The sequence below is a fragment of the Lampetra planeri genome, chromosome 1 (genome assembly GCF_965212315.1).
Source record: "Lampetra planeri chromosome 1, kcLamPlan1.2.h2, whole genome shotgun sequence".
NCBI classification, from domain to species: Eukaryota; Metazoa; Chordata; class Hyperoartia; order Petromyzontiformes; family Petromyzontidae; genus Lampetra; species Lampetra planeri.
This window is the reverse complement of record NC_136107.1, coordinates 32512840-32524901: the sequence shown is the minus strand read 5'-3', so window position 1 is coordinate 32524901 and position 12062 is coordinate 32512840. Positions and strand designations below refer to the sequence as shown.

General features: G+C 50.5%; 1 protein-coding gene across 2 annotated transcripts; it reads left to right on the top strand.

The window, feature by feature from the left end:
* Positions 1 to 783: 783 nt before the first annotated feature.
* ISOC2 (isochorismatase domain containing 2) lies at positions 784 to 10678 on the top strand. 2 transcript variants are annotated; one of them, XM_078598866.1, is made up of 6 exons: positions 784 to 842; positions 3457 to 3629; positions 4109 to 4321; positions 5225 to 5295; positions 7121 to 7238; positions 9605 to 10678. In XM_078598866.1, the coding sequence occupies exons 2-6, from the start codon at positions 3504 to 3506 to the stop codon at positions 9677 to 9679; spliced, it is 603 nt and encodes a 200-aa protein (XP_078454992.1). In that variant the 5' UTR covers positions 784 to 842; positions 3457 to 3503; the 3' UTR covers positions 9680 to 10678. The 2 variants fall into 2 exon arrangements, with proteins under 2 accessions (XP_078454992.1, XP_078455001.1); XM_078598875.1 differs by lacking the exon at positions 784 to 842 and adding an exon at positions 911 to 1039.
* The last annotated feature ends 1384 nt before the right edge of the window (positions 10679 to 12062 follow it).

Sequence of the window (12062 nt, the reverse complement as noted above, 5' to 3'; positions counted from 1 at the left end):
GACGTAAAAGGGGGGTTTAGTTGGTTTACGGCAGTGACGTCACGTTCGGTTTTGCGAGAGTGACGTCACTTCCGTGCACCGCCGCGCGCGCAGGCGCCCGTTACGCTTTACGGTAAAGGGGCGTGTGCTGTTTTTACGACACGCGCAGTGTAAATTTAAACGACGGTGACGTCATTGCCCAATGTTTGGGGTTGGTCCGGTAACGATTCAGAGTTCAGAAACTCGAGATTCGATTTTAGATAAAAAAAATATTCGATTTGAGATAGAATCATTGCATTTTTTAAAATTAATCACAAAACAGTTCGTCAGTTACACTTTTTTAATACACTGTGATCTATTGTATAACGCCTCCACTAACTAATTACAACTAATAACAAACGTTCGTTTCTCTAACACGCGATTGCTTGCGTGCATTGTGAGCAATCGAATTGCTTTAATCGATTAGTCCTTTCGATGTTTTACGGCAGATCGTTTTACAATGATCGCGCCATGGGTTTTACGATAGTGACGTCACCGTCTCGCGGACCAATGGGGAGAGAGGATTCTGGTTCATTGAACCCAATGCAGGAATCGTTGACGCAGTTCGATGATGTCGATTAATTCCAGCTCCGTCGATTCCAATCATCACGCCGCGCAAAAACACAAAAAAACCCCGTGTTTAAATAATCGATTATTTGCGAAACACGTGAGTGTTGGACGCTATTTGGCGCGCGGGTCATTTTGCATACTCCACGGGCCGCGAGGGTTAAATTAAACACAAACGATTCACGAATTGATGTAATCGAGAGTTGGAATCGTTTGTCGATTTGGTGTAATCGATCCAAGCTGCACGGTGGTCGTGGGTGAGTTGCAAGCGGCTCGCGGTCCACCCCACCGACTCGTAACAACAACAACTACAACTATTTATTTATAACAACTACAACTATTTATTTATAACAACAACAATACTAATTCATAACGTGCCATACGATCTACCCGTATTCTTGTACAGGGACGTTGAGTTCTCAGGTCCATACGGCGTACAGCCCTTTCAATCCGGGTAAAAAATTAAACTTTTCTCGATGTAAAATTTCGATTTAAAGCTTTCGTGACTGCAGGGATTAATTTTCTTGCTTCTTTCGGTAAAGTCACGTAGAAGGGAAGTAATAAAATAATAAAGAAATTGTTTGATATTGTTATTATTTTATTATTTCCCTTCTACGTGACTTTACCGAAAGAACCAAGAATATTTTCTCGATGCGTTTGTGTTTCTCCGCTTGCCATGGGACTTTGTGGGATGAACTTTGAGATGTATAAGAGTTACACGGGGTGACCAAAGAGGTCTGAATCGATCCCTAATAAGCTCGGGCACTGATAGCAGTGGCAATCATTTGCAATCGTTGGATTTGCTGCTCGCGTTTCCAGAGGCAACCTGTTCGATTTCTTTAAATTCGTAAAATTATCTTTGCTATTTAACGCTTCTGAGTTTAATTCGGGCCCTCTTCTCGGCTACGTGGTTAGACCACGGGGATGTGTTACTCCACGGGCCCACGGGTTTGTGTTGCGTGGCCACCACGCCAGCGGCGCTTCGCCTGTGAGGCATTTGACCTCCTTTGACCTCCGAATGTCCCTCAGTGTGCGCAGAACGGCACGCAGTTGCATCAGTAAGTGGCAGCATACCGCGTCAAACATAACGCAGGCTGGCTTGGTTCGTGCGCAGTACAAAGGTCCCCCCACCCCCCCACCCCTCAAATAACCTCCGATTGGCTCGGTAGGCTACGTACGGTGCGAAAGAAGTTCAATGTACCGTACAGTTCAGCTTATATTGGTAGGAACCTCCTGGTTACACCAGCCCACAGGGGATTAGTGTGTCCGTCCGTCCGTCGTACAGGGAGGGGCTGCTGGGTGGGGAGGGGCTGGGTGGGGAGGGTGGGGCTGGGTGAGGGGTGGGGCTGGGTGGGGAGGGGCTGGTCACCCCGTGGTGCCCTTATAAAACTCAACGTTTAACCTACTCACGCCGGCTTGTGCCCGCCCTCACAGTCGGGCATATTTGCGAAATACACCACGCCGCCGTTGATCCTGGCCATTGACCGAGCAACCCGACGTTCCTACCAGCTCCCTCCGCAGGAATATGTTAAAGTTGAGGTAAGTGCTGTTAGCGAGTATGAAGGCCAGCAACGGCACACGAGGGGTGGGGGGCCAACACCACGCCCGGCCGCCTTTGCCTTCCCAGTGGCGATGCTTACACACCGCACTAGGGAAGTCATTTGAGGCTGAGTTGACCTAGGGGAGGCCCAGGACCGGTTCAGATAATTGTCACTGGTGCTGGTCATGAGCAGTAATTGATCTCGGGTCTCCGCGACACCACCGCTCTCCATTAGTACGGTATTCATACACATACGCACATGTGTACATGTGGATTTCATGAAAGAGAAATTAAAAGCCATGCGTCTAGTTGAAAACAACCCTTATAACTTTCACATGTGTAATTCTGTATGTGGGTGGATGTTGCTGTGAGTTGGATTGCATCTGTGGTCATGTATGTGTAGTGACGCACTCCGACACTAGGAGTAGGAGGCACTACGTATGTATGTAGATGGATTGGTGTGTGTATCTGCGTGCTGCTATGTGAGTGTTCAGTATATGAACTTTGTTTAGGCATTCCCTAGATGGACTTAGCCTTAAATTAGGAGCTGGTGCCGTGTGTAAACATCAGCACTCGGGAGACAAGGTCAACCAATCGTGGTACTGGCCCTACCGCCCCCTCATGCTCCGTGCTGATCTTCATAGGTGCTCACTAATATCACTTGCCCCAACAGTCTGAAGGCTATACCGGGTGGTCTTTGCCTTTGTACGTGTAGTTGGCCATACATCAAAGTGTAATAAAGGTCGTGGAAGCGACTTCTGAAATCCGGTCTTTATTTGTCTTTCTTTTACAACACTCCTTCACGCTGCTGACAGACAGTGTGAGAGGGATAGAGAGAGACACGCGCGGCCACGTGGCAGCCTGGACCCCGCTCCCGCGTGGCCTCACCCTCCGTTCGTGCCAGATCTGACCACCTGTTGTTCGTCTCCACCCCTATTTAATGCTCGGGTCACGTGGTACCTTTCCACCAATCCTGGTTAACCTCTATGGAATCTTCTAGACTCCATCGTACGCTCCCGGGACCACGCCCCTGACTCGTCCCCCCATTGGCTGTGGCTAAAGCCAGCAGAACCAATCCTCTACTTACAGATGTCACCTTCCCATTACGTCAGGGCCACGCCCCTAGACTTCACCCCATTGGCTATGGGCCAGGACCGGCAGAGCCAATCATCGTAACGGGTTGTGATCCATCAGCAACCCGGGTATATCCTCACATTACACAAGTAATGGATCACAGCGCTTGAGAATTTTTGGCGCCAGCTCTGGCCGCCTTCCCGCATGTCTGTGGTTGCCTGTGCCTCCGTGCCAAAATTGCTCGTGTTTTTCTGAAGGCTACACGGTGACATCCCGTGTGCGTGTCGGCGTGCGATCGGACACGATGCTGCGTCTGGGGAAGCTGGTGCCGGCGCGCACCATGCTGCTGCTGTGCGACATGCAGGAGAGGTTCCGCAATAGGGTCATCTATTTCCCCGAGATCGTGCAAACGTCCGCGCGACTATTGCAAGTGAACGTCGCCAAAGCACTGCTCATTACGCACGCACAACACCCGAACGCACAACACACGCACAACACACGCACGCACAACACACGCACAACACACGCACCACACACGCACAACACACGCACGCACAATACACGCACGCACAATACACGCACAACACACGCACAACACACGCACAACACACGCACGCACAACACGCACAACACACGCACGCACAACACACGCACAACACACACAACACACGCACAACGCACGCACAACACACGCACGCACGCACAACACACGCACAACGCACGCACAACACACGCACAACACACGCACGCACAACACACGCACGCACAAAATTCACACGCAGACGAAGGTCTCGATAGCGCAATACGTCGATAGCGCAATCGGTGATAAAAAAAAAACTACGACGAATCAAATTGTAAAGGAAAAAAAGACCACGACGATAAACACAATCACCGAACGGCCCGTTGCAGGCATCGCGGCTGCTGGGGGTGGGTGCCGTCGTGACGGAGCAGTACCCGGATGGCCTGGGCCCCACGGTGTCCGAGCTGGGAGCGTCGGACCTGCCCACCTTCCCCAAGACGTCGCTCAGCATGGTCATGCCGGAAGTCCTGACGCTGCTGGAGACGTTGCCGGCGCCGCGCTCCGTGGTGCTGTGCGGAATCGAGGCGCAGGCGTGCATCATGGTGAGGGGGCAGCCGATGTAGATGCAGGGCATCGACTACAATTTCAAGTGCAGGTGGTCAAGCCAGACAATCGCGTCAGGAGCGGCGGAGTGTATCGCTGCGATGTCTCCTTCCTATTTGCGAATCGGGCATTGCGTCGTTATGCGTTGTACGGTCTGTGCTAGATGACCACAGTCGCACACTATTGGAGAGTTTTTTTACGTTTCATTTGTGCATCAGGTATCCGCATCTGCTGCCACGATTTCTGCGGATATGGTTTAGGGTGGACCGTGAGCTTCATGGAAGATTAAACCCAGCGATCTTCTGTGTTGGGTCTTTCATAAACTCGGTCGTCGTGGGTAGCGAGCGTGACGACGATTCGTGTCAACTCTTAAGCCTCGGGGTTTTCTCGTAGAGTTGCGTGCGTGAGGTTCGACATGTTTCCACTTGTGGATGCTGAAATTGGAATTCATTGCCCACGAGTGAATCACCTGGAATGCGCCTGATATCGTTAGACCGCATCGTGGGGGCATCGTGTGGTTGAGCCTGAATAAGGCCTTGGATGGGCAATTGTTGGTGCCGGTTCACTGCCTGGCTGCCTTCCTGCTCGACTGCTGCCTCCGTGATTGTGAGATAAAATTTACATGAATGATGCTCCATATACAACTTAAACAACACATCATTACTATCGTGGGTGCTAATTTCAACAGTAGCACAACCGCTGATGGCTTTTTACAAATTGATACATATTGTACGTGGTAACAACATGACCTGCGTAGTATTGAATGGCTTGCGCGTGCCAATGTTACGTCGTGTTAAGTTATTTGCGTGTGTTCCTGTATCGACCCTATTTCCCGCACACCCTCTCACTTTATGGTGATCACGGGTTGCCGTGGCGATGGTTGCCCTGGTGATGGCTGCCAGGCGACTGCGCTGGACCTGCTGGAGCGAGGCGTGGATGTACACCTGATCGCCGACGCCTGTTCCGCTCGCAGGTTGATTACCTTCAGCATAATATGCTCATTCATCAAGAGTCCAATACGGTGGTTGTGTAACTTAGATAGAATTTTCAAATGTCATGCACACTACCCCTTTATGATAATTATAACTTTGTTGATCCACCGCTGGATGACAGCCTCTCCAGGTCTTATTGGTTCTGGGGCTTGTTTGACCATACCTCAGGCTGGTCAGGGCATGTTGGTGAAGGGTAGGGTGCACAGTACAGGTGTATGTGGGTTTCATGAACAGCAAAAATGACGTTCGAGTGTGCCGAGGATTTCAGAACAACGGAGATGTGACGGATTTGTCAGATGCAGATGAATAACAAAAGTGGCTTTTTTGCACATACGATGAGAGCCTTTGTTTCTAGAGGGGAGAGTGAGTGACGTTAGCAGAGAGGTGAGATTCAGGAGATTGTGTGGAGAAAAGTAGAATTGAATGACGGGGAAGGTATGAGAGTGCTTGCAGAGGAGTGGAGAGAGATGAGAAGGAAGATGTAGGAGAGTGTGTGGAGGGGAGTAGAGTGAGATGAGAGGGGAGAGGCAGGAGAGTGCGTGGAGGGGAGTGGAGTGAGATGAGAGGGGAGAGGCAGGAGAGTGCGTGGAGGGGAGTAGAGTGAGATGAGAAGGGAGAGGCAGGAGAGTGCGTGGAGGGGATTGGAGTGAGATGAGAGGGGAGAGGCAGGAGAGTGTGGGGATGGGAGTAGAGTGAGATGAGAGGGGAGAGGCAGGAGAGTGCGTGGAGGGGAGTGGAGTGAGATGAGAGGGGAGAGGCAGGATAGTGCGTGGAGGGGAGCAGAGTGAGATGAGAGGGGAGAGGCAGGAGAGTGCGTGGAGGGGAGTAGAGTGAGATGAGAGGGGAGAGGCAGGAGAGTGCGTGGAGAGGAGTAGACTGAGATGAGAGGGGAGAGGTAGGAGAGTGCGTGGAGGGGAGTAGAGTGAGATGAGAGGGGAGAGGCAGGAGAGTGCGTGGAGAGGAGTAGACTGAGATGAGAGGGGAGAGGTAGGAGAGTGCGTGGAGGGGAGTAGAGTGAGATGAGAGGGGAGAGGCAGGAGAGTGCGTGGAGGGGAGTAGAGTGAGATGAGAGAAGTAGACAGGATTCATAGAGGATCGATCTTGCCATTGAATCATAATCTGAATTTGTAGTTATTCTGGAGGAATCCTGTGAGCTATGAAGCTCTTTTTCACAGATGTCCTGTAGATCCAGGATTGATCCAGGATTCATCCAGGATTGGATCGGGAAGTAGTGAAGGGATCGGAGTATTGGGGTAACGTGGTCTTGTTTACGGGTGAGGAGTCTTGGAGTGGTATTTTGGATCATCTGAAGTTGGGGGATGAGGGATACGGGGAGGCTGTTTAACTAGCTGTGTATTACCAAATATCTACAATGCATCACAATCCAAGATAATACATTGAGCAAAATAGATATTTTATTGTGCCTTAGGATATCAGGGGTGACTTACTAATTTTATATTTACAGGAATTACAGATATTAGAACTTCTTCTGAGATGACTTCAGGCTAACTTTTTCATTCACACTCGGGCATAAACGTCTCACATACCCTGCTGCAGATAATTTTTCACTGTATGGCATTCAAACTGATAATTTACTTTTGCCATATTAACTCAAAATCCCAGTTTCACATGATGTGTTTGTGTGCAGTCGTTGGTGACCACACTGAGAAAATGAATTCTCCACATTTTAGAATCGTCTTGACCTCTTGACCATTGCTGAATGAATTGGAGTATCCACTCATTCAGCGGCATTTGTGAAAACATCACACCTCGGTATAAGTGGTGGTGCGTGTGATGCCTTCACAGCCAGGTGGACCGGCTGATGGCGTTTGAGCGTATGAAGCAGAGTGGCGTCTTCATCACGACCAGCGAGTGCATCATCCTGCAGCTCCTGTGCGATGCCAAGCACCCCAAGTTCCGGGAGGCACGTCACACGCAGACACACACAGTCATGCACAGACACACAGTCATGCACAGACAACAACAACCGCCATTCGCCACTAAGTGGCGTTGACGTCACCATGACGCTTGTGCCAGGCCAAGTGCACCTTGAGGCCACGTGAAGTGTCGAACGCCCGCTGGCAGGAGGTCACGGGGCAGACCCAGCAGGTGCCACGGGTCGACTGACCGAGATGACCGAGATGACTGGCTGATGCACCACCTGTGCCCCCTACTGTACCAACTTGCTGTGCTTTAGCCACCCGGCGCTCCGCTCGTTGTTGTGAGCGTCGCTCCTCCGCCCTCCGTTGTTGTTGGAGGGCGACTGCCTCCAACTGCCCAGTAGCGTCCTTCACGAGCCTCCTCCACTGAGGCCGATCTTGACACCGCTGGTACCAGTCATCGGCAAGTCCACTCAGCTCCACGTCCTCCTGTACCACATCACTCCATCTCTGCTCTAGCCCGTGCCGCGCCCGTTTAGCCCCCTCGATCCGGCCGAACAAAAGCTGTTTAGGCATGCGGTAGCTGGGCATGCGGGCTACATGACCCAGCCAACGCAGCCTTGCCTGCCGGAGGAGCTCACCGATGGGACTTTGCCCAGATCTTTCAAGGATTTGTGAGCTCCTCACACAATCCAGCCTGGTTAAACCCAGGATGGATCGTAGGCAGGCCAGCCTAAATGTTTCCAACCGACGAAGATGCTCTATTAGGGGGGTCCACATTTCGCAAGCGTAGAGAAGGGAGGGAATGACCGTGGCCGAGAAGACCTGAAGCTTCGTGCGGAGCGACAGACCAGGTAGCTTCCACACAGCGTTACGCAACCGATGAAAAGATATTGCCGCTCGACTGATTCGGAGTGAGACCTCTGCTGATAAACTGGAGCCGGTCATAAGCACACTGCCCAGGTATGGGAAACTCTCCACTTTCTCCACAACTGCCCCATCACCGATTGGGAGTTGTGGGGGTGGAGTGTCCGATGGTACAACATACCCAGGCAGGTGCTTAGTTTTGGTGGGGCTGATGGTAAGGCCCCACCTCTTAGTGGCACGCTCCAGTCTCAGCAGCAGCGTCTCCAACTCCTCTTCTGAATGAGCAGCTATTACCAAATCATCGGCATACATAACGTGGTTGACCAATAGGGAGCCATCCCTTGATCGCACCCGGGCGTCGATCAGCCTCCCATTATATCTGTACCAAATGGAAATTCCCCCGGTACAGCTATTGAAGGCTTCACGAACTACGCAGTCGAAGTAGATGTTAAATAATGTGGGAGCCAGAGGACATCCCTGTCGCACCCCAAGGTGTACAGGGAAAGGCTCCGACTCCCGGCCACGTAGTTTTACGTGGCCGGGCTCCTGTGGTACCCGTCCAGCGGTCCAGACAGACACACAGTCATGCACAGACACACGCAGTCATGCACAGACACACACAGTCATGCACAGACGCACACAGTCATGCACAGACACACGTAGTCATGCACAGACACACACAGTCATGCACAGACACACACACATGTACGAAGACAAAGATCCTCCGTATAGCCTCAACAGACTGTTGGGGCAAGTGCTGATGCGGCACACGAGGGTTGTGGGTGGCCAGCGCTGTTCCCGGCTACCTTTGTCTCCCCAGTGCTGATGTTTACACACTTCACAATTCAAGGCTGAGTCGACCTAGGAGAGGCCCAGGACCAGTTCAGATATTCGTCACCGATGTTAGCGATGATCGGAAATCAAACTCGGGTCGCCAGGTTCTTAGCGCAGTGTGCCACCACTTCCCACCAGACAGACACGTCCAGTCGTTTGGTATTCACGAGTAGTGACTGACTCGGAGACACGAAGAGTTGGAGGCACTCTGTTTATTAACACGGCCTTACGAGTTAACACTTCCAATAATCCGTCTATAGCCGACTACGGTTCCCTGTCAGGACAGCTGGTAGACTGTCCGACTGGCGACGCTGAGATGGTGAAGACGAAGACGACGAGAGAAGAACGGCGAAGACTCCAGCAGCACGACGGGGATCCCACTCCACACGACAGCCCCGAGCTCCCCTCCTGGGGCCCCTCTTTTACTGTCAGCGTGGCCTGGCTCCGCCCCCGGCCACGCCCCCTTTCTAGAACCTACCCGTGGGTTCTTTGTGTGCCCCTTCCGTGACCTTTCCCCTAGATCCCTCTCTGGTCTATCACGTGGCCTGCTGCTGTCGTGAGGGCTGCTGTAAGCTGCAGATCCCCTTCCCCGCCAGCAGCCAGCACTATCCTGCTACATGACCAATTCTATGTCACTACACACACACATACACACATGCAGTCGTATGCCCTGACTCAATTCAACACTATTCTTCCATTTCTGTTACAGGTACAGAAGATATTAGCCCTACCAGTTCCAGACACGGGGCTTCTGGGAATGTTTGGAGGAGCTCCCATTCCTTAAAAACGTTAAACTAAAGCGGCGGAACGACTCGCAACACGAGCAGCGGTCGACTGGGATGTCAGAAAAAAAAGAGCTGTCATCTAAATTAGCGATGCTCACATGCACACGTTATTAACTGTTTCCTAATGCAGAAATACAATCTGCAATGTACATGCATGTATGATTGCATGTATAATTCCATGTATGTATGCATATATACGTTTCAAATAGAGGGCTGATTCTGTGGCTAGAGAGCTCCATTCACACTCCTATCCGAGAGATGGAATCTCATTTGAAGGTCAAATCAACACGCTATCGTTTTAGTGGGCTTATGTATATGAGTAACATTTTTTGGAAAGCCAGCAGCGGATCTACTTTCCAGGGACTGGTACCAGCATATTGGGATGTGTAATTTCTTCCGCTGGCATGCCGCGGCATTCTAATGTTTTCTTATTTCTTTTGGTTTATTAAAGCCCTAAACATTAACATTTTCACATATTAACACTGTAGCAACTATTCGGACCAAACCAATCAGACGTTTGTTAACTCGCAATACCACACAGATCTTTTGAAAAATACTTGTTGACTTTGCCAGGCTCTCTCCTTTACATGGGTTAACACCAGCCATCTGTAATTACATTGTAAGTTGATTATTTCTGCCTGGCCATCAATGGCCACGCCAATAACTCGTCACTTAAAAGGGGCAGTACATAAAGTAAATTGTTGGAGCATTTTGTCCTTGTGTGTGTGTGTGTGTGGATTTTCTCCGAGCAAAATAATAGCTAACAAATTGGCCAATCAATCTAACATGGACTGTCGTGAAAATTATGGTCTTACTTGAGAATCGGTGAAGCATTCATGACTAAATGGCAATTAGTGTTAACAGTATTTTTGGCGTCCCCTATCATGAACCCCCACATGTTGAATAGTTGCTGCGGTCAATATAAAGGGTGTTCATTGTTTCGGCCAGCATTACCGTGGTAAACGAAGCAATAAAATAAAATATATTTTAGATTTAAATTCACGTCACTGGTTGTCTGTCTTTCGATCCCTCGTGAAAAGCGCGTGTTGTGTAAATGTGCTTGCACCAGGCAATATTGGCAGAGCGCCCACCAGCATTCATAAGGTACACATACGAATACAGTAAATACCAGGGATACCGTGTGTATTTCCTTCTAGATTTGAAGCGTTCATGACTGCAATAATTCATACTCTTTGTTCTTTCGGTAAAGTCACGTAGGTAAAAAATGAAATTAATATAAAATAAAATTACGACGTTTCGGAGGCAACACAAGTCTCCGTCATCAGGTGGGACCGTCACAGCCAGATTTGCTGCATCACTTGATATCAAGTGATGTTGCCCCCGAAACGTGATTTTATTTTTATTAATTTTAATTTAATTTTTTACCTACGTGACTTTACCGAAAGAACTAAGAGTATATACAATGTGTAGGTTGTTGCGATTTGTGCTGTATACCTCCGTGATGTGTTTTCGGGTTGTACCGTGCGTTCGTCATGGTGTCCGACGTTTTGCTCCACACGCTTTGATCTTCCTGAGGCCTCCACTCGAGCGAACTCTAAAGACCATTTGGTCTTCTCTTCCACATTGGCCGGATGCGTTGTGAGAGATGCGCGTGCCCGCACTTTACCCCACCACACGCCATCCGCCGATCGACTAGACCAGGGGTCGGCAACCAAAACAACAAGAAGAGCCATTTCTTTCCAATTCGGTACAAAATTCAGTATTTCAAGAGCCGCAATGCATCTATGTACATACGTACATATCGTCAAGAAGCAGCCCGTAAAGAGCCGCATGCGGCTCCGGAGCCGTAGGTTGCCGACCCCTGGACTAGACTGTAGCATTCCCATTAATACTGCTGGCTGGACAGAGGTGGGGTCAGAGGACGGGGGAGGGGGGCGGCACTTGAAAACCAGCACGGTTTCAATGGCCACGTTGGGTTATAGAATCGAGCGAGTGACCTCTCGAGATCGATTCCCAGCTAACGTTAGTGGCGAGTGACGTAAACACCGGTCCTGGGACTCCCATAGGTCAGCTTAACCTGAAATGAGTACCCGTTGTCAGTGTAAAACATCAGAACCGGGGAGACAAAGGTGGCTGGGCACGGTACTGGCCACACCGCAGCCTCATGGACAATCCTGCCCTCATGTGGTGCCAGTTAACAATCCTTGCTCCAACAATCTGTGAAGGCTGCACGGAGCGGGGTCGTTGTGTGTGTATGTGGGTGGATGCGCAGGTGGTTAGCGCACTGCGCTACGAACCCGGCGACCCGAGTTCGATTCCCGCTCACGACCAACCCCGGTGACGATTATCTGAACCGGTCCTAGGCCTCCCCTAGGTCGACTCAGCCTCAACTGAGTTCCTGGTGCAACGTGTAAAACATCA

Bases quoted from the DNA above. Each gene is read 5' to 3' on its own strand.
- ISOC2 (XM_078598866.1), top strand. From the start codon at position 3,504: ATGCTGCGTCTGGGGAAGCTGGTGCCGGCGCGCACCATGCTGCTGCTG. The intron at 3,630-4,108 runs GTGAACGTCGCC...GGCCCGTTGCAG, and splicing joins CGTCCGCGCGACTATTGCAA to GCATCGCGGCTGCTGGGGGT. The intron at 4,322-5,224 runs GTGAGGGGGCAG...GATGGCTGCCAG, and splicing joins AGGCGCAGGCGTGCATCATG to GCGACTGCGCTGGACCTGCT.